Genomic DNA, 23456 nt, shown 5'->3' with positions numbered 1-23456 from the left:
TTTTTTCATTTTTTTGATTTATAAAGAAAAACCGTTAATTGTTTTTTTTTCCAAAAAATATTTTTTTTTTTGATATCACGTTACAATATGTTATATAAAATTTAATTCAAGTCTTTAGCGTTTTTGGTTCGTAAGATATTTAGGGTTAACCAAAATGTTCACCTTTTTTCAAACTGCTATGATAGAAAAACCAGCCACGCAATTTTCTTGAGAGCCCTTTCTGCATATTCCTGCCTTATTATCTGTATAACAAAATTTATTTGAAATCGATATCTTTTCTGGTTCTTAAGCTATGGACGACGAAAAAAACGTCGCGAACGTACGAACGTACGTGCACACGCACGCACAGACATCTTTCTAAAAATCTTTTATTTCGACTCTAGGGACCTTGAAACATCGAGAAATGTCAAAATTTTCAATTTGACAAATCGGACCCGTTACAATAACTTCCTATTGGAAGTTAAAAAAAAAATGAATTTCAGCCCACTCTCAATTTAAACAGCCGTAAACTTTGGGTGAAGGAATATTTTAGGAATCTCGGATAAGATTAATATTCTTCATAGGAATCCTAAAACAAAAAATAATTTGAGGTCAACTAAAGTTGCAGTTTATTAAAAAGCCAAAATAAAAATAAGATCGGATATATCATCACTTCTTCCAAATGTGCATATCAAGAGTTTTCCAATAAAATTTTCGTTTTCAATAATTTTAAATAATCCGCTATTTGGGCAGCTGTTATTTTCAAAACTGTGATCTGTTGACTAATTGAAATTACTCGTCATTGAAATTGTTAAAACTCACCACAAGCAATGAAACTATCCCAATTTTGTTAGAAAAGTTTCCTCACCGTATATCGGTTACCGAAACCTTGTGGTATAACACCTCTAGAAGTATATAGTTCATTCTAATTTTCAACAATTTATTCAAAATCTACAAAATTTGAGTCTTGAAGTTTTTAAAGACATTAAGCCGTAAATGGTCACAAAAAATTCTTGAAATGGATATGGTGCCGCAAACGTAACCGTGGTGGCCATTTAGCTAATGTTTTATATATATTTGTTATTATTTGAAAACCATTTAGCCTTAAAAGTCGATCGTGCTGATGTACTAAAACTACTTAATTATTAAGAACTAAGTCATAAGCCTAATATTTTATTACCATAGTTTTGCGTCAGAGATTTCAATCAATTATTGTCTCCTGGAATTTTCTTACAAGAATGAAAAGTTTTGGTATTATCGCTTTCTTATAAATCTGGCAAAATAGATGAGGTACAAAATTATAGTCCCATTTCTAAATTTTCCGGCGGTTCGAAATCGTATCATCACCTCCTAGTGGTGCCCGCTGGATAACCGAAAGGTGAACTAACGACGAACGTTGGAGCTGTGACATCTGAGTTACCTTTTCAGGAAGTAGGAGCGAAAGACAAGATATCGCTCAGAAAAACCAGCTGCATCAATCTCAGTCAAGTGCAGGCCTCACGAGCCGGCCATGAAATAAAAATGTAAAGTGTGATGAAAGCACAAGTCATAGCCTCCAGTGTTCATTCTGGTAATGTTTAATGGTCATGTACGCCAATGAGTATCCCTAGAGCTTGCGAGACGAAGATGTGTACAGAGACGCACTGGCAGCTTTGCAAACAATCCATCAGGAATGGTACTAGGTAGAATAATTTTTGCTGACCCAAAAGTCAAAATAAACAAAAAAGACATCGTAAACACAATCATTTTCAAATAATTCCGTTCCAATTAGTAACCATTTCCCTCATATTCCATAAGACGATTATGAATAAGACTCTCCTCGATTCTTATCCAAAAATACCAAGAAATGTAACGATGACTTATTATTTGTGCTTCCACAAGGAAATAGCTTTAAATTTTCTTCAAACAAAAACGATGACACTACACACATTCTTTTATCAATTCCCAAAGACTCGGCTTTCAGATAAGAGCTTTTTCGTTTTGTAATTTCAAAATTTATAAATTTTCACAATATTTGCGCCAAACGTTATCGCACCCCAACAATTATCGCTCAGACAACAACAAAAACAATACACCTGTGCTCTGATGTGTGCTCAAAAAGTTTCGTCAAGTATTTTTTTATTATGTGAGATATGACATCCCAATGATAAGGTAACACCTCCTATAGAGTATGAGGCCCAGAACGTAATCTTATCTTATCTTTTTTATTTCGCTTGGGATTCCAAAGCTTCGAAAACAGTACAACCTGTTATCTTGTGGCGGACTCAATTCAGTCATTAGTAAAATAATTTAGTATAACGACCGACGAGCAAGAAAAATATTGTGTTTTTTGTTTCGAAAACAATAAATTCTAAAAAAAAACAAAAACCAACGACAGGTGGAATAAATTATTTTATTCCCATTACTGATCCTTATATCGTTCTATTTTGAAAGTTTTGAATAAAGTTTATTAATTAAGAAATTTCAAAAATGGTGTCTGTGGAAACTATTGGATCAATTTTCATCAAGTGCGCTAAATTGGTAGGTTTCCATTTACAAGTTGTCAATTTTAAAATCGATTATTCGAAAGTGAAATCGCTTGTTTTTTAAAGTCAACTTTTTATATGCGATGTTTTTCTAAATAACCGAAAGATCTATCTCGCATGATTTTTGTTAAAAACGAAAAAAAAAAAATATAGAATTTCGAAACATTTATGATTTCAACAAGTTTGTGTGTTCAATGTTGAATTTGATAAAAAGAAAAGATAAGCGATAAGTTATCTATTATTACTCAGAATGTATTCGTGTGAAATTTCATGGCGATAAGGGAGTGGTTTTTGGTGCGTGCCTTAGTCGTTTATGAGATAAAAGCTTTTGAAAAAGTGATTCATCTATACCAACAAACTTTTGAAGAGTTATGTTTTGTCGGTTATAGCGTGTGTAAAATTTAGTTTTACCAAAAAACAGTAACAAACATTTTTTGATAGTAATTGTGGAAAGCGACTTTTATAAAAACATTGAAATACGGTATTTAAGTACAATTTTTAGAGTTTGGATAAAACATAGCATGACAAAATTTTGTTTTTTTTTTTACATCAAAATCATACAAACGTGGTGCAAATAGCCAAATATGTACCTGGATAAAACATAGAACGATTTGAAATAAATGTTTCCATTTTTTTTGCATGTATTCAAAAGAATATTTGAAAATTGATATATAATGGCTAAAGTGCATCCAAAATTGTATTTTAATTAAAAACAACCATTTTTATAACAATAAACACCAATATTTATAGAAACATAGAAGACATAGTCTTTTAGTGCATTTTTAGAAGTTCAGATTAAACATACCATTAACAATATTTACTTTCATACATCAAAACTTCATAAATGTGGTAAAACATGGTCAAATATGTTAACGGATAAAACATAGAACATTTTGAAATACGGGAAATAAGTGTTTCCTTTATATAAGCTACAAACTTTATTCTACGATTTCTTATTACTATTTTCAAATCGAATGTAAAATTTTGTCAACAACTATTTTGAAATGACTCAACGAAGTCATTAAAATCATTAAGAAGTATATTTGGAACAACTTTTTTCATAATTTGCTAGAATAAACAAACATTATTTAATTCTCTTTCAAATATTATGATCTGCGTTTTATATTTAAAACATGTATTTTTAATTAGGACAAGACATAGTAGAATGAACGAAACTTGCTTTAATAAATAAAATTCACACAAAAATGTTAATACGTAGTCAAATATTTACCCGGATAAATTATTTGAAGCACTTCAAAGATGATCTTTTAAGAATATTTTGGGAACAAGGATAAAACATGGCATGTGTCCATAAGTAGTTAAGCATGCACCCGAATAAATCATTTAAAGCACTTCAAAAAAGATCTTTTAGGAATATTTTAAAAATTAGTATAAAACATCGCATGTCAAAAAATAGCACTTCTTAAATTGAAATATTAAAGGATTTAATTTCTTGGTATAACATAGAATAACAAGGAAGACGAAAAACAAGATTTTTTTAATAAAATTTCACAATCAAATAAAATAAAATAACAATTTTCATTTAAAAATTCATCAATGAACAATTTGAAAAGAGAAAAATACTACAATTGAAAAACATTTTTCTAATTCTTTAAAATAAACACAAGCTATTTCCTTCTCTCAAGACAAAAATCAAAACTGCATTTTCTATTAAAAACATATATTTCAAATAACATTTGACGCTTATCCAGTTCAAAGAGAACAACAAGCAATCGAAAATAGAGCAAAAAGAAAACTTTTTCGGATAAAACATCGCATTTTGAATTTTCTCTTTCTTCCCCTTAATAATTTGTTTATTTTTGTATAATCTTCATAGGTCTTGAACCTGATCATCATTATTTTATATAGAATCGGAGATGGTGGTGAATTCTTGGGTATTGGTGGAACATGGAACCTCAATGAAGAAAAGAGTCCAGATTGTGAAATTGTGGCATCTGGTGTTTTTGTTGGATTCTTTATTTACACAGCCGTTCATTTGATTGCCTATTCATTTGGTACAACCAAACACAAGCGGTAATAAAATTTAAATAACCAAACGCGAGGAAAAATAAAGTATTTACTTAAAATTGTTTATTTGCAGTGAATTATCCGACACAATAATGAATGTTGTTGGAACATTTATGTGGATTGCAGTTGGTGGTACTGCACTTCACTACTGGAAGGGATATATGTCAGATCAAGGATTTTTGTATGTTGCATCTGAACGTCAAGTTGGTATTGCTATGGGATCACTTTGTGTCATAGAAGGAGCACTTTATCTGGCAGATACAGTTTTGGCATTTGTACATTTTGCGAAAGGTGACTCAGAATACCAATAAACAAAAATGCAATTTGATGAAACATCAAAAAAACATAGAATAAGACAAGATATCTTGTAATTCATATACAATAGATTGGATTAAGTTCAAATTAAATTTAAAATAAGAATACATAGAATTTTTATATGCACTGTGCGTAGCCATTACTTTTACCCTTTTTTATTCAATTTAACTTTAACTATACCACATTTTTGTAGAGAAGAAAAATAATAAAAACAAAAACAAAATTAGCTTAAGAAAAAGTGCGGCTTTTATTTGAAATAAAATCTATCAAAAGTAGCCGCCTGTCAATATGTCAGTACCAAGTATTAATAAAAACAAACGCTATGACAATTTGAAGAATTAATTGCATTGGTACCTAGTTTTGATCAATTGAAAAAGATTATAACAAATCACTTCGAGTTATATGTTGTTCTGTTATAGGTACACAGACTTTATGGTCTGAATATTAATTGAATTTGTTTTATTTTTTATTCGTTTAGATACTTTTTGTGGTATGTATTTTATCTGATTGCATTGTACTAGGTAGTGCTGTCAATTTGGAATGTAATTTGTTATCGTAACGACAAAGTAAATGATTTAAATTCGTTTGACCCTCTCTTTTAAGGTGTTCCAGTTTAAAAATAATAATGATTAAATGTGTTTTTACCTGTCACTGTCACTGACACATTGTAAATACTTTTGAATTAAACTGCAGTTTTCTTTTTCTATTTTTTGACACACAATTTATTTTTGTAAAGATATCATTTCATTTATACATCGTACAATCTGGCAATGCTGTTCCACTCAAATAAGATGGATTTTGACGTTTAGTCATTTTGCGCTGAACTGATAATTTTAACACTCAGAATTATAAATTAAGCTTCTCCCTAGCTGTCACAAACAGTAACTTAAAATGAATGCATTCAGTGTGTAAATATTTTATTTTCAATAATTTATCAATTTAGTACAACAAATAATAAAAATTTACGAAAAATTCACAAATATATTTAAAAGTGTAGATCCACTTTGAATATTCATTTAATAAAAAATTATATTTATTTTTTTATGGTTCTGTATTGAATGCATTCAGTCATTTTGTATTATTTTTATTGGAATCAATAATTTAAGGAAATTGCAACGATTAAGCTTAAATTTTGAAATTTAAAAATACTTTTATCACTGAAAACAGTTAAGTAAAGTATTTTTAGGAGCAAAATCAACAACTCTTTAGCTTGGGATCAAACATGGAAAAATTGATTTTCTTCAACGATTTGATATCTTGAAAGAGAACATTTAAAATGGTTATCTTTTGTGTTAAATTGATTTCCTATAAGTTGAATTTAATCAGAAAATTGTATTTTATTTAAGAGGAGCATGTTTTAAATTACAAATTGTTTTGGCCTAAAAGAGTAATAGTTCATGAATTTATGAATAATTCGAAGAACCCTTTTCGTCAGCAACGGACAACGATGAACCACCGTCAAAGCAGCTTAAAAAACTATTAATCTACTACCAAAACGTAAATGGACTTCGCACAATGACCAACATGGTTTACAAAAACATTAACAATCTTCCTCACGATAATATCATAATATTGACGGAAACATGGCTCAACAACTCTATTTCGGACTCGTAGCTTTTTGACTCCTCCTATCAATTCTTTAGATGTGAGCGTAATAACTCAGACGATTCAAACGCTGTTGGTGGCAGAATTCTTGTCGCTGTCAAGAATACTTTCACTGGTTAATTGATTGACGACTTTCGATCAACAGACATCGAAATACTATGCTTGAAAATTAAAATGGCGACAGGACAATTATTTATTGTATTAGCACATTAACCACCAAGCTCCAAAAACGCGGTTTATGAAAAACTGAACAACTGTATAGAAAGTATTTATATCCTTTTGGAACCTGAAGACGAAGTACCTGTTTTTAGTGATTTTACTTTACCCAATCTCAATTGGATTCAAATTGACGACGAAAACTTCTACTCGTACGTTCTGGTATTTTTCTCCGAAACCATATGCTCTGAAGCAGCTGTGATTTCTTCTGCTGTCAAAATTGTGGATGAAGATCGCCATCATCCTTCATTATACATAGCTCTTAATTTAAATATGGGTTCACCTCAATTGCTATCTTATAACAGCAAACTAGAATTCAACTTAAGTAGGTTTAATTTTGAGATGTTCAAATGGTAGACATGTGCATTCAAGAGGACACAAGCGTCCACAGGTTTTTATCAAAACTCACCTCTGTCTATCAATCCCTACTCTCATCTCCTCGTGGTGAACATTGAGCGCCTAATACCTCAACTGTAGATTGGATTCCAACCCCAGTGGAAAGTTGTTGGGGGCAGCAACCGAGAAAGGGGGGAGAGGTATTTTCACTAAGGCACCTCTCCTTATCCAGACGGCAGCGGAGGAATTCCCGAGATGGAATCAACGGTATCGTCTACAGTTCCAGTAAGGTTGAACTACTTAGTGAACACCCTATAGGGCTTTTTCGACTTATTCGGAGCCCAGGTCTGTAAGGAGCGGTTTTATCTGGCTCCCCATCTTTGGAGTTATACTTAGGATCTGGCCCTTCAGGTTGGGGGTTGAGCGTCGGGGTGACTTCCTGGCCACGTAAAAGCTTTCATAGTTGCGAAGCACCAACAAGCCACGGATACGGACGGATTTACTGTTGACAACCAATGCAACGAACTTCGGATATAAACGTGGAATGTTAGGTCCCTTGACAGACCACGTGCGGCCGAAGAATTAGCGGATGCATTAGACCACTATAAAGCAGATATCACCGCCATCCAGGAATATATTTACGCGATATTTATTATGGTTACTGCTACCACGAAAACCAACAGCGCTTATTTGGATGCGGCTTCGTCATTGGAGCCAGACTTAGGCAAGAAGTCTTGAGGTATAGGTGCATCAATAAGCTCCTCATGACCATACGCATCAAGGGTAAATTCGCAACATTAGCCTGAAATGCGCGCACGCCCCCACAGAAGAGAAAGACGACAACACCAAAGATATGTTCTTCGAGCTCCTAGACAAAACATATGAGCAGTGCCCTGGCTAGCTAGGAAGGGAAGACATCTTTGGTGGAATAATCGGGAAGAACAGCCTGCACGACAACACTTCCGACAACGGATTCAGGCTCATAGATTTTGCTGCGGGGAAAAATGTCATGATAGCCAATACGCATTTTCCATACCTCAACATCCACAAAGGAACTTAGACTTCTCCAGATCAATCTACCGTCAACCAGATTGACCATATTGCGATCGACGCCAGACACGCTTCCAGCATTATGGATGTACGTACTTTCCGAGGAGCTTACATCGACTCGGACGACTACCTCGTTGTAGCCAAGGTATCACTTCGGATTTCCAGACCCAAGGCAAAACAGGGAGGTGCTGGGAGAAGGTACAACGTCAGACGGCTACAATTGCCAGAGATCGCCAAATCCTTTTCCGACCGATTTACAAGGAACCTCTCTCGAAGTTCTCTGCCGCCAACACAATGTAACGAAAACCAGTGGCAAAATTGCCAAGATGCAATCAGAGAAGCCGACTCCGATGTGCTGGGTTTCAAGAAACCACCAACAAGGAACCCCTGGTTTGATGAGGAATGTCGGCAGGCAAATTCAGCAAAACAACAGGCACACAAATTGGCGCGGCTCTGCATAAAAGGACGATAGCTGCTCATGATCTCTATGAGCAGAAGAGGCGAGAGGAACACCGACTTCTCAAAAGGAAAAAGAGAGGGCATGAGAAGCGTGCGGTCGGAGATGTTGAGAGGTTTAAAAGCAGGAATTGAAAGTTTTATGAACGGGTGAAACGCAATTCAGAGGAACATAAACCTAGAAACGAAGGCTGCAAAGACAAAAGTGGAAACATCATAGCGGAACGGCAGTCAATGCTGAGGATATGGAAGGACAACTTCCGCAGACTGAATAACGGCGATGACGAACTGAATTCCGCTGTCAGGAAGTTTGATCCATTACACATAGACGACGAAAGCCAACAATCCCGTCATCCCGACTTAGACGATGTTAAGATTGCCATATCTAATCTGAAGTATATAAAGCCGCTGGGACGGAGGGTTTGAATGCCGAGCTCTTGAAAGCAGCTGGAGATAAGTTTGTTAGGAGCATCCACCAACTTATCTGTAAGATATGGTCAGAAGAAAGCATGCCCGATGAATCGAACATCAGTATTGTTTGCCCGGTCCTGAAAAAGGAGACCCTCTATACTACACCAACTATAGAGAAATCAGTCTACTTAACATCGCCTATAAAATCTTCTCTAAAGTAATATGTGAACGTGTAAAGCACATCATCAACAAACCTGATAGGTCCTTATCAGTGTGGTTTTAGAACAGGAAAGTCCACAGTTGATCAAATATTCACATTACGGCAGATCCTGGAAAAACCCAAGTACACCAAATCGACACCCACCATCATTTCATCGATTTTAAGGCCGCATATGACAGCATCTACAGGGACGAGCTGTAGAGAACCATGTCTAGCTTTGGCATCGCTGCCAAACTCGTCTGTTTGTGCAGGTTGACCATGGAGACTTCACGCTGCTAAATAAAGGTTTAAAATAACTTAACAGAAATTTTCGATGTCAAAAAAGGTTTTAGACCATCACCTTGTCAAACGGTTTTTTTGACATCGTGATTGAAAGAATAGTGCAGAGCTCACACGTCAACACTAGAGGCGCTATGTTTAAAAAGTTTGTCCAATTACTGGCATATGCTGATGACATTGACATAATCGGAAGAATTCAGCGTGATGTCAATGGGGCTTTTGTGAGTATTGAGGCAGAGGTGGCAAAAAGGGGTTTAACGGTTAATGAGGGCAAAACAAAGTACATGCTGTCGACAAGAAAGGACATACAACAATGATGTCTTGGTCAAAACGTCACCATCGACAGACGTAACTTTGAGGTAGTCAAGGACTTCGTCTACCTAGGCTCCGCCTTAAACGCAGAAAACAACACCAGCGCTGAAATCAAACGCGGAATAAGTCTTGCTAATCGCTGTTTCTTTGGACTAAGAAAGCAGTTGAGTTGTAAAGTCCTCTCTCGCGGGACCAAAGTGTTGCTATATAAGACCCTTATCATCCCCGTCCTGCTATACGGTGCAGAAGTATGGACAAAAGTGGATGAAAGCGCCTTGGGTCGCTTCGAGAGAAAAGTTCTCCGTGTGATCTACGGTCCCGTATGCATCGTAATGGAGTGGAGGAGAAGATGGAATGACGAGCTGTACGGCCTGTAGAGCGACGAAGACTTAGCCAGAAGGGTAAAAGTCCAAAGACTAAGATGGCTTCGTCACGTAGAGTGCATGGAAACCAATGCTCCGGCCCGGAAAATCTTCGAATCCACACCCACAGGACAGCGCAGTAGAGGGAGACCGCGGATCAGGTGGCGCACATAAGTGGAAGGTGACCTCACCCAACTTGGAGCTCGAAACTGGAGACATCTAGCTAGAGACCGAGCTAGATGGAGAAGTTTGTTGGGTGAGCCCTAGTTCACACAGGACTGTAGCGCCACCTTAAAGCCTAGTACATACTTGTGAACCATCTCGTGAACCCATACAAATTTCAGTTTTTGGTTCACCCGTGAACTTGCTCGTGAAGCTGAGTGGAGAACAAAGTGGAGAGTTTTCGTTCACGGGCAAGGCAATTCACGTGCAAAATGTACGGGAACTGTTGGTGAAGCTTTGACATTTGGTTCCCGCGTGTACTCACAAGTGTGTACCAGTGAGCAATGTCAAAAGTTCATTTTCACCACTGGCGAACGTTCACTTCACGAGGAAGTATGTACTAGGATTAAGTAAGTAAGTAAATTGACATATATCAAACAAAGTTGGGCAATTTATTTAGAATCAATTATTGATAGAAAAGCGTTCATCAATTTGTTAAATTCGGTTTAAAGGAAAATCAAATGGTTTGAGATCTTCTTAGAACTTTTTGAACATTTAATGTTAGCTATTTCTGCTTGAATAACTTTTTCAATAACAATTTTCTTAAATTTTTTAAATTTATTTCTTGTTTTACTAGCTAAAGCTATACCCAATCTATTTTACTATAAACAAGTTATCTGAACACGCCTTAAAAATGACAGTTTGTGGAAATAAAAACATAACAAACAAACCTTAACCTTAAAAATGAAACTATATACATATTAATTTGAAATGTTAAAAACTCAGAAGTATTTATGTGGACTTTAAACATTAATAAAAGTTAACCGACCATTTTGTAATGTTGATTCTAATTAAAAGTTAACAGATAATAATTCTAAACAGAGCTAATTTATATGAATTATAAGCTTCTGACGTTTAAAATGTATATTTTCGTTTCCTAGTTTTGAGTTTACAGCCTAGACGTGTTCAGATGCACGATTTTAATACAAATAAAATGCACGACTGGGTCGCACGAACTTGCTCCTGTATGCTAAGAGTCTGTTTAAAAAAGTACTTATATAAGATTTAAAAATATACCTGTAAAATAAGTTTGTCTTCTAAGATATAAAAGCCATTTAATTTGTCAAAAAAAACCGAACGATCTTTGTATATAAAAACCATAGTACTTTCATGAGCAGAAACTTTTAAGCCTAGCACATACTTGTGAACCATCTCGTGAACCCACACAAATTTCAGTTTTTGGTTCACCCGTGAACTTGCTCGTGAAGCTGAGTGGAGAACAAAGTGGAGAGTTTTCGTTCACGGGCAATTCACGTGCAAAATGTACGAGAACTGTTGGTGAAGCTTTGACATTTGGTTTCCGCATTTTAAAGTTTGTGTGAAACAACCTTATTCGTAAAGAATAATATTTTAAAATCACATATACAAAGTAACCAAGATATTACTTCTTGATAGACACTTTAAAATAGATTATTGATTAAATATAGGTATCATATTCGTTAATCCGATACTGTTGGGCTACATGGGCGGCCATATCGTTGGTATTTACAATAATTTTAGTTATAAAAATACATTAATATGCACCAAATGCACTAATTTAGATAAAAGCTAGGAATGTAATTACAATTTTGTCAAAATAATGCGCTCTTTCGGGCTCATGCACAGTTTGAATATTAAAAAAAAATTATTTTAAGATTCAAATTTCGCCCGAAAAATAAGTTTGTCTTCAAAAATTTAAATGCCATTTTATAAATAAAAAAACATTTGATTTTTCAATTTTTTTTTTTGAAAATCGTTAGAGCGGTTTTTTTTTAAATTAATTTTTTATATATTAAATTTTTCAATTTTGTTCTAAAAATATTTTTGGTACGCAGTTGTTTAGAGATTGTTAATATACGCTATACGTTTGAATTTCGTAAAAAAATGTTGACCCGTTTTTGAGAAGTCGAATTTTGAAAAAATAAAATTCAATATTTTTTTAAAAATCCAAACAATAAAAAATTGCATTTTTGATAATCAAATATTGTTAAAACAATATAAGAGCTTATTCAGAAAAAAAATTATTGAAATCGGTTTATAAGTTGCTGAGAAAATTAAAAAACAAAATAACGGTTCTATGAGCGGTACCTTTCCTGAGCAATACAAAAATTTGTTTTTCTTATTAAAAGAAGCCAAGTTCAAAAATAAAATTTTAGAGAAAATTCAAAGAAAATCTATCGGTTTGTTTTTGAGAAAGTTCGAATTTTCGTTTTTTGACCAAAAAAATTGTATGGGGGCCACTGTTAGTTTTCGTCTTAAAAAAAAATTGAAAAAACGCCTAACGCGAATCTGCTCAAAACCTTAACTTCCGAGTTTGAACTCAATCGACCCAATGGTTTAGGCTGTAGGAGCGTGGACAGACAGACAAAACCGACCGGACGGAATCGCGGGACCCACTTTTTTCGACTTCTCTACCATCGTAATATCATGTTTGATTAAAATCTCGAGTTCGAAATTTTGCACGAATGCAAAACTTGCCATATAGTTCCTATATGTCGCAAGTAAAAATTGAATAGCTATCGAATTGCTAAACATTTAGAACATTGTTAACTGTCAAAGTGCTAAAGCCTTTGAAGGAAGTGGTTTAAAATTTGGGGTTGGATCGCATTGAATATGTCAAATTAATGTTATGCATTTAGGTGAAATGTATTCTTGAAGATCCCTCGAACAAATTACAAAGTTCACTTCAAAAAACTACTTACAACTTAGAAACTTGTCAAATATTTGTATATTCTAAAAAACAAAAACTCACCTGAATTGCAGCTCCAGCATCTACAACATCGCTCGTACTCCGGCTTTTCCGCAGTGTGGCTGCACTTCCAATATAAAACGATACCGGTCTCTTTCTCCTGCCCACGCTGCCATCTTCCAAATTCAAAGCATCCATTTTCAAGTCGAAGTACATTGAGCCCCTTGAAAAATCATTCAATCGCTCCAACTTTCGACTGTCCAAACTAAACCGATACAAGTTCTTTGGTTTATCCAAATTATGTTCAAAATCAGAGTCAAATATTGCACTTTGCGTCGATTGTTCACGATCGAATCGAATATTCGAACCGGGTGAACCTCTTTTAGGTCGTCGAACAACAACTGGCAGTGTTGGAGTCGTTGGCGTTGGTGTTGGAGGAACATCTACGCCAACGATCGAAGCGGCTGCGGCAGTCTCTAAATGCGCCGCAGATAGCTGGCGTTCCAGGTTCTTCTCGTAATTATGGAACTTGTCGTAGTCTATGAACTTCATATTCTCATAGCTGACCATATTGTCGATGGCCTGCAAGGACTGCAGAGAAGCACTCCATTTCGGATTCATGGCTTTCTTCTTCTCGGCACTTCCAGCAAGGGTCTTTCGAAACGAAGAGATAAACGAGGAGGACCGTCGTTTTTGGAAGTTCTCTTGAGGATTGAAAATCGGTGTGCTAGGCTCAACTGGCTTCTTAAACTCAAACTCCACCTCTGGCACAACTTCAGGTGACCTGTTCTTACTGTCTGTCTGATCTGGAGGCTTTTCGGTCTCCTCAGAGAGTTGTTCCAGCTGCGGCTCGATGACACTTCGTCGATTAGTTCGACGCAGAAGAATCATCGACCGACTGCGAGTGAATTTATACGGACTTGACTCATCATCGACCTTGGAAATATTTTCTTTACTTCCGGTGATTGATGTAATGAGTTTTGAGAGGCTTCGGGTCAGGGAGAAGCTATTGGATCGTTCAAATTTCGGAGGATCACTGATTGGGGTTGTTGGATGGACTGACTTAGATGGTGTTGTGGTTGTTGAAGGAAGGTCTTTGGTTTTGCCATTGTTGTTGTTATTATTGTTATTCGGAGTTAGGGCAGTTTTATTTTTAGACGAACTCACTTTGATGGAATTGGACCGTGTTGGCTTACTGGTAACCGGGGGTTCCACTAATGGCGTGTTGAATTTTGTTTTCTTGGAATTGTACTTTTGTGACTTGTTGCTTGACTTTTTGTTGTTAGATTTTGAATCCTTGTCTTTGGTTGAGTTCATTTTGAAGCTGCTGCTGTTGATAAGTCATTTAATCTGGAAGACAAAATAAAATAATACTATTAAAAAATTTGTTACTGCATTTTTTGAAGTTTTTAAAAAACAAAAACACTAATAAAATCTCTTTTTGCCCTGTGGGTTACATTTGGAACTGAGTGATTCGCTTTTATTTGTTGATAACGTTTCAGCACTGAATAATTAGACTTTCTGGATATCAAACGCTAAAATGGACAGTTGAACATATTGATACCAAAGATTTCAATCAGTTTGGGCTTTAGCCTTAATCCCAAAGAAATGGTACACGAAAATTCAGAAAATCTAAATGTTTTATTTTTGGAATTTTGGGATTTCGGAATTCTCTGCATGCTTGAAGCGATTTGGGGCTTCCTCATCTTGAGCATACGGAATTTTCGGTTTTCTTGATTAAGGGAATTCTATATTTCGAGTTTTCGGGATCTTAGGTTTTTAAAATGTTTGTTTTCTTTGATTTCTATTATGATTCTGGTGTTTCGGAGTTATGAGTTATCATCATTATGTATGAGTGGTTAAAATTTTTGTTATTTTGGGTTATATGGATTTTAGGGATTCTGTGATGCAGTAATGTGCTAAGGAAAGCTATTGGAGAAAACATAGGAATAATATGTGCTTTTAAAACTTGTCTTTACTACATAGACAACGTAACGGGCTATGAAGAACCGATTGATTCGGGCGAACTCATCAGCCCGTTCAATTCCATGAATACTGAAATTGCTGGACCAGTAAAGAGGACGTTGTGGCTGAATTGATAGCCATAATAGCCGCCTGGCTGTCAGTGCAGTTAGCCATGTTTATGCGTCATCTGTTGGCTTTCATTAAAAGACTTAAAATTAATAAATCTGGCAATACCGCTGAGGAACACGTGAAACAGAGAAAATGGAGCCATATTGTAAAAAACATTGACTGTTGTCTAGACGCATTGGAGGAGGATGTAGGTTGTCTCTGTCAAGGAGAAATAAATTCTCTTTTCTAAATAAAATTTTGAAATTATAGTTCGAAGTCTCATGATTTTGGCAAGAAAGACGACTTTAAAGTCTTTACTAAAGTTCGAGGCAGGGTTGCAAAAATGTCCGCTGGAATCAATTCGTTAGTGTTGCCGTGTTTATTGACGTCCTTAAGAAAATTAACTATTGCATACAAAATATCCTAATCGGTACAACAATAACCGAAAACAATAAAGAAACTATTAGACCTTATTTTTCAACAAATGACTCTGTTAAGCTTTGTTTGATTCCATGTCGTTTTTAAGATAATATCCTGACAATCCACTTACGACAGCTCGTATTTTAAAAAAAAAAAAAAAATTACCAAATAAAATAAATTTTCTGCCTACAATTTCGAAGATATGAAAAAGAAAATCCACTTTGTTCGAGACTTCTTGCCGGTTTATCTTAAACAAATTTCGAATTTAAAAAATCCCTTCTGTTTTAATTGCCTCAAGTAATTTTTTTGTTAGAAAATCTATGAGTCATTGCGATGACCTATAGTCCAAAAATCGAATCATCAGGTTCCAAATAGCGTTATCACAAAAAAAAGGCAATGCGTTGACTCATAGATGTCTGCCAACTTTAGCGTCAATGTTCTAGTCAACTATTTTACAGCATTTTTCGTTAACGATCACACCAAGTTACGCCCTTGGGTGGGATTGTGACTTAATTTTTGCCGCAGAGATTCAACGGTTGACCGCTTACGTTAACCGTCTAATAGTAGCTTAAGTGCTTTTACATGAAATACAATTATTTAAATTAGTTAATTTGTTCCTGATAAAATTTAAAAACAAAATTAAGATGTCTTAAGCTGTAAGCTTCTAGAGCAATTTGTTTATATTGAAGGAAGCAAAATAATTGTAAAACATTGAATTTTCGATTCTTGACCAAAAAGCTTATATTTTTGAACTTGGAAACGGAAAAATGAGCCTATTTAAAACCTTCATTTTCAAGAGTGAAACCAGTAGGCTGTAGAAAATTTCAAAAATCTAACTCACAAATATCAAATTTATCAAACAAAAACTTGTTAAAAATTGATTTTGCACTCAGACAACTTCACAGCAAAGAAAGATATTGACTTTACAAGTCAGTCATAAAAAACGGATTAACTTAACAACCTATCAAAAAAAACTCACTAACTGCAAGAACTCAAAGGAATTTTGGAGTAATGTTCGAGAATTGGGTGGACGTAATAGAAATATGGTGAGTACTCTCGGAACTGAAATACTTGCTGCTCATTTTAAAACACTTTTGTCGGTCGATGAGAATCAACATTATTTCTTCTACACACTTCCCAACTTTACAGTCATTGAATTTGATAGTCCAGTATCTTGGAGTGATCTGGAATCAAATTTGAGTAAGTCAAAGAATAACAAAGCTCCAGGCATAGACGGGATTCCTGTCGATTTTCACAAAAACAGCACTGATCAATTTAAAAACTTTCTTTTGGAGTACTTTAACAGGTTACATAAATACATAATGATGCTTGGATGCCAAAACACTTTAATAAAGCAGTTATTTTAGCCATTTTCAAAAAAGAAGATTCAAAACTTGCGGAAAACTACAGAAAAATTTCTATTCTTAACACTGTGAGGAAGATTCTGACTTCAATTCTTTACGAAAGGATAACTATGTACGTTGTTTGAGAACCCTAATCATCTAAGCAAGTTTCAAGCTTGTTTTCGGTCGGGCTTTTCAACGATGGATCACTTACTAGTATTGCCAGGAAGTCTATTGAAAAGAAAAAGAAATTGTATGCTTGTTTTGTAGATTTCAAAGCAGCATTTGATAAGGTCAACAGACAAGCTTTGATGTATAAGCTCTTTTCCTGATGATGATTTTAAGCTTTTGGAGTCTTCAAGAGCCTGTGCATGGGATGGATCAGAGTTATCGCATTTGTTTGAAACAACACTGGGTGTTCCACAAGGCTGCATTTTGAGCCCAATAATGTTTGCTTTGGTTATCGACGATATATGTAATAAACTTCCAGGAGGAATATTCTTCGCTGATATCCAAGTAATAGTTTTGCTATACGCTGACGATTTAGTTGTACTAGCTGAGTATCCTTTCACTCTGCAGCTACAAATAAACAGATTGAACTCCTTCTGAGAGAGGTGGGGCTTGCTGTTAACACAAACAAAACTAAAATAATGATTTTTGATGCGCGACAAAAAAGATGGCTGCCAGAAGAGAATTGGTCACTCAATAATGAACGTATTGATGTAGTATATTAAGAGTTTAAGTATCTTGAGGTTTGTTTATGCATAATGTAAATTAATTTTTCTAAGCATGTCAAACAAAAAAGCAAAGAAGCTAAGATTGCGTTGAGTTTATGGCCAAAGTTTTTTGCCAAACCAAAAATCGATCTTGTGTCAAAATAAAGAGTTTAAGTATCTTGAGGTTTGTTTATGCATAATGCAAATTAATTTTTCTAAGCATGTCAAACAAAAAAGCAAAGAAGCTAAGATTGCGTTGAGTTTATGGCCAAAGTTTTTTGCCAAACCAAAAATCGATCTTGTGTCAAAATAAAGAGTTTAAGTATCTTGAGGTTTGTTTATGCATAATGCAATTTAATTTTTCTAAGCATGTCAAACAAAAAAGCAAAGAAGCTAAGATTGCGTTGAGTTTATGGCCAAAGTTTTTTGCCAAACCAAAAATCGATCTTGTGTCAAAATAAAGAGTTTAAGTATCTTGAGGTTTGTTTATGCATAATGCAAATTAATTTTTCTAAGCATGTCAAACAAAAAAGCAAAGAAGCTAAGATTGCGTTGAGTTTATGGCCAAAGTTTTTTGCCAAACCAAAAATCGATCTTGTGTCAAAATAAAGGGTCTTCAAAGCAACTGTCAACAATTGTATATTTAATAGTGCTCAAGTTTTTTAATACCTGGCTCTTGAGGAGTTCGAAGCAAATCAAAGACATTTTTAACTTCCCATAGGAAGTTATTGTAATGGGTCCGATTAGTCAAATTAAAAATTTTGACATTTTTCGATGTTTCAAGGTCCCTAGAGTCGAAATAAAAGATTTTTATTTTATTTATTTGAAAAAACAACTAAACAAAAATTTGTCACATCCAAAATTTTACGACTAAAATATGATTTCATCTCCAAAACCATTTTGTGCAACGGAGAATAATATTTTTGACATCTGATAAAATTTTGAGAAAAATCGAATTGACAGTTTTTTTTTATAAAAAATAAAAATTTAAAAAAACATTACTCAAAGTTGGTAAAAATTTAATATCGATTCAAATATCTTTTCAAAAACTTGAAATTTACGACTCAAACTTATTTTATCTTATAAGAAATATTGTTTTCAACATTCTGAAAAATGTTGAGAAAAATCGAATTGACTTTTTTTTTACAAAAAATAAATACCTAAAAGAAATGTATAAAAGTTTGTAAAAATTGATTTTCGACTCCAATATCTTTTCAAAAAATTGAAATATTGGCTTGAAACTAATTTTATCTTACAAAAAATTTTGTTTTCAACATTCCATAAAATTTTGAAAAAAATCGTATTGACAGTTTTTTTTTACAAAAAATAAAACTCTAAATAAAACAACACTAAACCTTGGTAAAAATTTACTTTCGTTTCAAATAGCTCTTCAAAAATTAAAAATATTGGCTTCAAACTTATTTTATTTCAAAGAAAATATTGTTTTCGACATTCAGTAATTTTTATATAAAAATCCAACAGTCCGTTTTTTCATAAAAAATAGTACGCAAATTTGGTAAAAATTGATACGAGTACATATAGACAAACTTTTAAGCAAGACAAATCGACAGACGGGATGGGAAGTTATCAGTGTGGGTCGCATCCCAGCCTCTTTTTCTTTTATTATGAAATGTCAAATCAGGCAGAACCGCCAAGTCCTTATTCTTAAGTAAGAATTATTGTTAAACTTTAATAATAAGAAAGAAAAAAGAATTTATCTATCAATGGAAAGTTATCAGATCACAGCCTGTTTTTCATAATGAAATCTTTTTTGCCAAACAAAGTACGAACTTATCTTTTTTTTAAAGATAAAACACCCTTCCTCACAGTTGTTAATACAACTTTACCTTCATCAAATTAAAAACGAAGAAAAATAACAAATCATTTGAGGCCAAATAATCTTCATTTTAGCAAATAAAATATAACACCAACATTCTCCGTCGTTGTCGTGGTTGTTCTCATTTCAAAAACTCCTCAAGATACATTTTTCAATTGTGATATCTCATGAATCTTATCATAACACACATTTATAGTTTATGATAAGAAAAAATAAATTATTTACCTTGAATGTTTACATGATTCTTCTTTTTATAAAAATGACAACAAATAAAAACACTAACATTTGAATTGGTTCTGTTTTTTTAAAGTCGAATGATATTTTATTTTCCAAGTCGTAGTTACTTAATTCTCATCCATATAACAAAAGAACAAATATTAAAACATTTTTATTTTTTAAAGATAACAGCAAAAATTATATCAATCGATTTATTAGGTATTGGTACTAAAGATATTATATTTTTCCTTCGTTTACCTTTGTATATTTTTCTAATAGATAAAGTATTGAAAAACAGAAGAAACAAAAATTGCAATGAAATCATCGACATTTTATGATAATGATAATCGACAAAGAGAATTATAGACAAATTCAAAATTATTAGCGAACGAAAATTTTATTACTATTTATGTACTTTCTCTGTTGTTTACCTTCGCTGTGCTACGAAGTAATGGGTGTTTTTTTTAAAGGCACCTTGGTATTCCCAACATTTCCCTCATTAACCACCTATGTAAAATGGGTTAAATCGTCAAAAACTCCGCAAGATATTATTGTTTTCTGAGACGATGTAATAAATTTGGCTCTTCTTCTAATCAACAGCTAGAATTTACATACGTCCTAAGCTTGAATATAACTCCGAATTCCGGGCGGGTTGTTACAGAAACTTATTTATGTCTCGGGCCAAATATTCAAAGAATAGTTTTTTTGAAAATTATTAGTGACAATGATATCATCAACATAATTTCACACGTCGCTTTAGCATCGATCTAAGACTTCTACCCTGACAGCTTTTACTATTATTTTAACAAACTATACTCTACTGACATAGCCAGTCAAGTTCTTCCAATTAAACAGCTGAACCGTAAAACTCTCGCTGCTAAAAACACTCATTAGTTTGCCCCTGTGGCAAACTTTTGCCGTTGGATTTATGATGTACAAAGATTCGTTCCTCAGCCGTACTACATGAATGTAAAATGGCCTACCACTCTCAGACTTATCCTGTCATTGTAATAAGAACTATGAAACCATGTTGTTACGGTAAATTGTACAGCAACAAAAATCAGCTTTTGGCGTTTTCTATTTAATTAGTTGTGGCTGCAAAATATCTTCAAAGTTGAAGGCAACCATGATCTCATCAACCACAGGTGTACCTAGCCTTTATTTTGCAAAAGCAAAGAAAGCAGGTGAACGAGCACGAGTTCTTTCGACAGGGTCGAAAATGGCGGCCGATGAGACGAAAAAGTATGAGGTCAGGCGAACCCTTAGTTGAACAACAACAATATGTTTTGTATCTTAACGTTTCTAATTTTTAACGTAGATTTACTGAAATAATATTTATTCGCTTATGTACAAAATGAGTTTTTAAAGCCTCATTTTTAAAGTAGCTTAACTTAATGTTTGGTACAAAATTAACACTTTGAATCTCGCGCGAAATATTAGAGTAATTGAAAAATACTTAGTAGACAAATAAAAAAATAAGAATAGTTGGGAAGGGGTCTGAACTTGTCCATTACGTTTCGGCAAGTCATCCAACAACTTGTCGAAACCGTGTTTGTGTTTGTGAAAGTAAAGTTTCGCTGTGAGCAAATAACGACCGATTTCCTGATGAGCGTTAAGCTTCCAGGAAGCTGTGATGTCGTGGCCGACAATCACGCAAGCGAATGCTTGTGTTGGAGGAATGTGTGTGTGACTGAAATGGACAAAGTCAAGAAGGTGGATAGTCAAAAGTTCGAGGAATTTCTAAAAAATTCCGTGAACGAGCTGAATCGTTGCACTTTTTTTTCGTTCCTTGCGAGTGCGAGTTGTTCGATTCGTTGCGTGTCAAAATGTTTAGAACTATAATTTTCGGAAGTTTGAATTCCAATAATCAAATTATCAATATTCAGGCATAAATATCAGTAAATATCTTAATATTTCTCCAACATTCCGAATTTTGTGACATGAGTTGTTTTTAAAGGTATAGAACTTTAAATTGGGAACACTTTTTTAACTGGAAGCTATTTTGTCAGCTTACTTATACTTACTTCATGTGGCTCTACAGTCCTATGTGAACTAGGGCCTCACCCTACAAATTTCTAACAAATCGGTCCCTATCAAGATGCCTCCAATTCCGCACTGCGTGAGGTTACTTTCCACTTGTGCAATGTGCATGCCACATGATCTGGTGTCTTTCTCTACTTTGCTGTCATGTGGGTGTGGATTTGAAGACTTTTCGGGCCGAAGGATTGGTTTACATGCGTTTACGTGACCAAGCCACCTTAGTTGTTTGACTTTTACACTTCCGGCTAAGACAACGCAGCTGAACGGGTTGTACAGCGACGTTGACTTAGCCAGGAGGGTAAAAGTCCAACTACTGACGTATCGTTCCATCTTCTTCTCCACTGAAATTCTATCCATGCGAGACCGTAAATCACGTTAAGAACTTTTCTCATGAAACGACCCAAAGTGCACCTCATAGCAGCACCAGGACGGTGATGATTAGGGTTGCTCGAGAGAGGGCTTTACTACTTAATTGCTTTCTTAGGCCAAAGAAACGGCGGTTATCAAGAGTTATTCTTCGTTTGATCTCAGCGCTAGTGTTGTTTTATGCGTTCATAGCCTAGGAGCCTAGGTAGATGAAGTCCTCAACTATCTCAAAGTTGCATCTGTGGATGGTGACGTTTTGACAGAGACGTCAGTTCTTTCTTTGGTTTGCCCTCATGGACTGTTAAACCCATTTTTGCCAGGTATGCTCCAATACTCACAAAAGCCTCATTGACATCACACTGAGTTCTTCTAATTATGTCAATGTCATCAGTATGTGCTAGCAATTCGACAGAATTTTGAAAGATAGTGCCTTAAGTGTTTACATGTTAGCTCTGTACTATTCTTTCAAGAAAGATGTTAAAGAAATCGCATGACAGCTCATCACTTTGTCTATAACCATCTTTGACATCGAAAGGTTCTGTTAAGCTGTTTGCAACCTTTATGGAGCAGCGTGAATTCTCCATGGTCATTCTGAACAAACGGACGAAATCAATGAAAACATGATGGGTGTCGATTTGGTGTTCTTGGGTTTTTTAAAGAATCTGCCTTAATGAGAATATTTGATCGACTGTTAACTTGCCTGGTCTAAAACCACACTGATAAGGACCTATCAGGTTGTTGACGATGGGCCTTAGACAAACACATATTACGGCAGAGAAGATCTTGTAAGCTATGTTAAGTAAAAGACGGGATTGCTGGCTTTCGTAGTCTATGTTAAATGGATTATCCTGCTAAGTCTGTTCGTCGTCGCCTTTATACATTCTGCAGAAGTGGTCCCTCCATATCCTCAGCATTGACTACGGTTTCACTGTGATATTTCCACTTCTGTCTTCGGTTGGAGGTCGAGGTCAGCTGTCAAGTTTTTATTTATACTCTGGTATGATAATTAATCATAAATAAACTGACACTTGATTAACGCTTTCAAATTGTGAACTCTGTAGCCTACACCGATAAACCCGAAAGAAACGGCTTATTTTTACTACGTATTCAATATACGGCCAGAAATATTGCAAATAGTTATCGAAAGTAGGACCTATAGATCAGACTACGACTGCGCCAGCCTTGGCAGTTCTAAGTCTGAAGTCGTATTGAAATTATTTTTCCAAAAGATTGTCCTTCAAATAAAGTAAATTTCATGTCCATTTAAAGAAATCATCTTTGTTTCATTCTATTTGAGATTTCTACACCTCTAAGAAAAAAACACCCTTTACGCATTTCGAATAAAACGAGAATCGGAGAAATAAAACATCTGTTTGTACCTACTTCGAGAATTATGTAAATTAATATTAACCCAACTGGATGGATTTTATAGACTTTTTGAATGAATCATAATATTTTTAT

At 34.6% G+C, this 23456-nt stretch overlaps 2 protein-coding genes across 3 annotated transcripts in view; one reads left to right on the top strand and one right to left on the bottom strand.

Annotated features, from left to right (window-relative positions):
- LOC129941186 (pleckstrin homology domain-containing family G member 5) overlaps positions 1–23456 on the bottom strand; it is a 438783-nt gene that overhangs the window by 390057 nt on the left and 25270 nt on the right. For both annotated transcript variants that reach the window (XM_056049756.1, XM_056049758.1), the window contains exon 2: positions 13048–14334. In XM_056049756.1, the coding sequence (XP_055905731.1) occupies positions 13048–14301 (1254 nt within the window). In that variant the 5' untranslated portion in view covers positions 14302–14334. The remainder of the gene's footprint in view (positions 1–13047; positions 14335–23456) is intronic.
- LOC129941187 (protein snakeskin) lies at positions 2335–5085 on the top strand. Its single transcript, XM_056049759.1, has 3 exons — positions 2335–2499; positions 4342–4538; positions 4606–5085. The coding sequence occupies exons 1-3, from the start codon at positions 2449–2451 to the stop codon at positions 4841–4843; spliced, it is 486 nt and encodes a 161-aa protein (XP_055905734.1). The 5' UTR covers positions 2335–2448; the 3' UTR covers positions 4844–5085.

This window comes from Eupeodes corollae, chromosome 1, assembly GCF_945859685.1.
Source record: "Eupeodes corollae chromosome 1, idEupCoro1.1, whole genome shotgun sequence".
NCBI lineage: Eukaryota > Metazoa > Arthropoda > Insecta > Diptera > Syrphidae > Eupeodes > Eupeodes corollae.
Note: the sequence above shows the minus strand (reverse complement) of the source record. Positions and strands in the feature narration are given on the sequence as shown.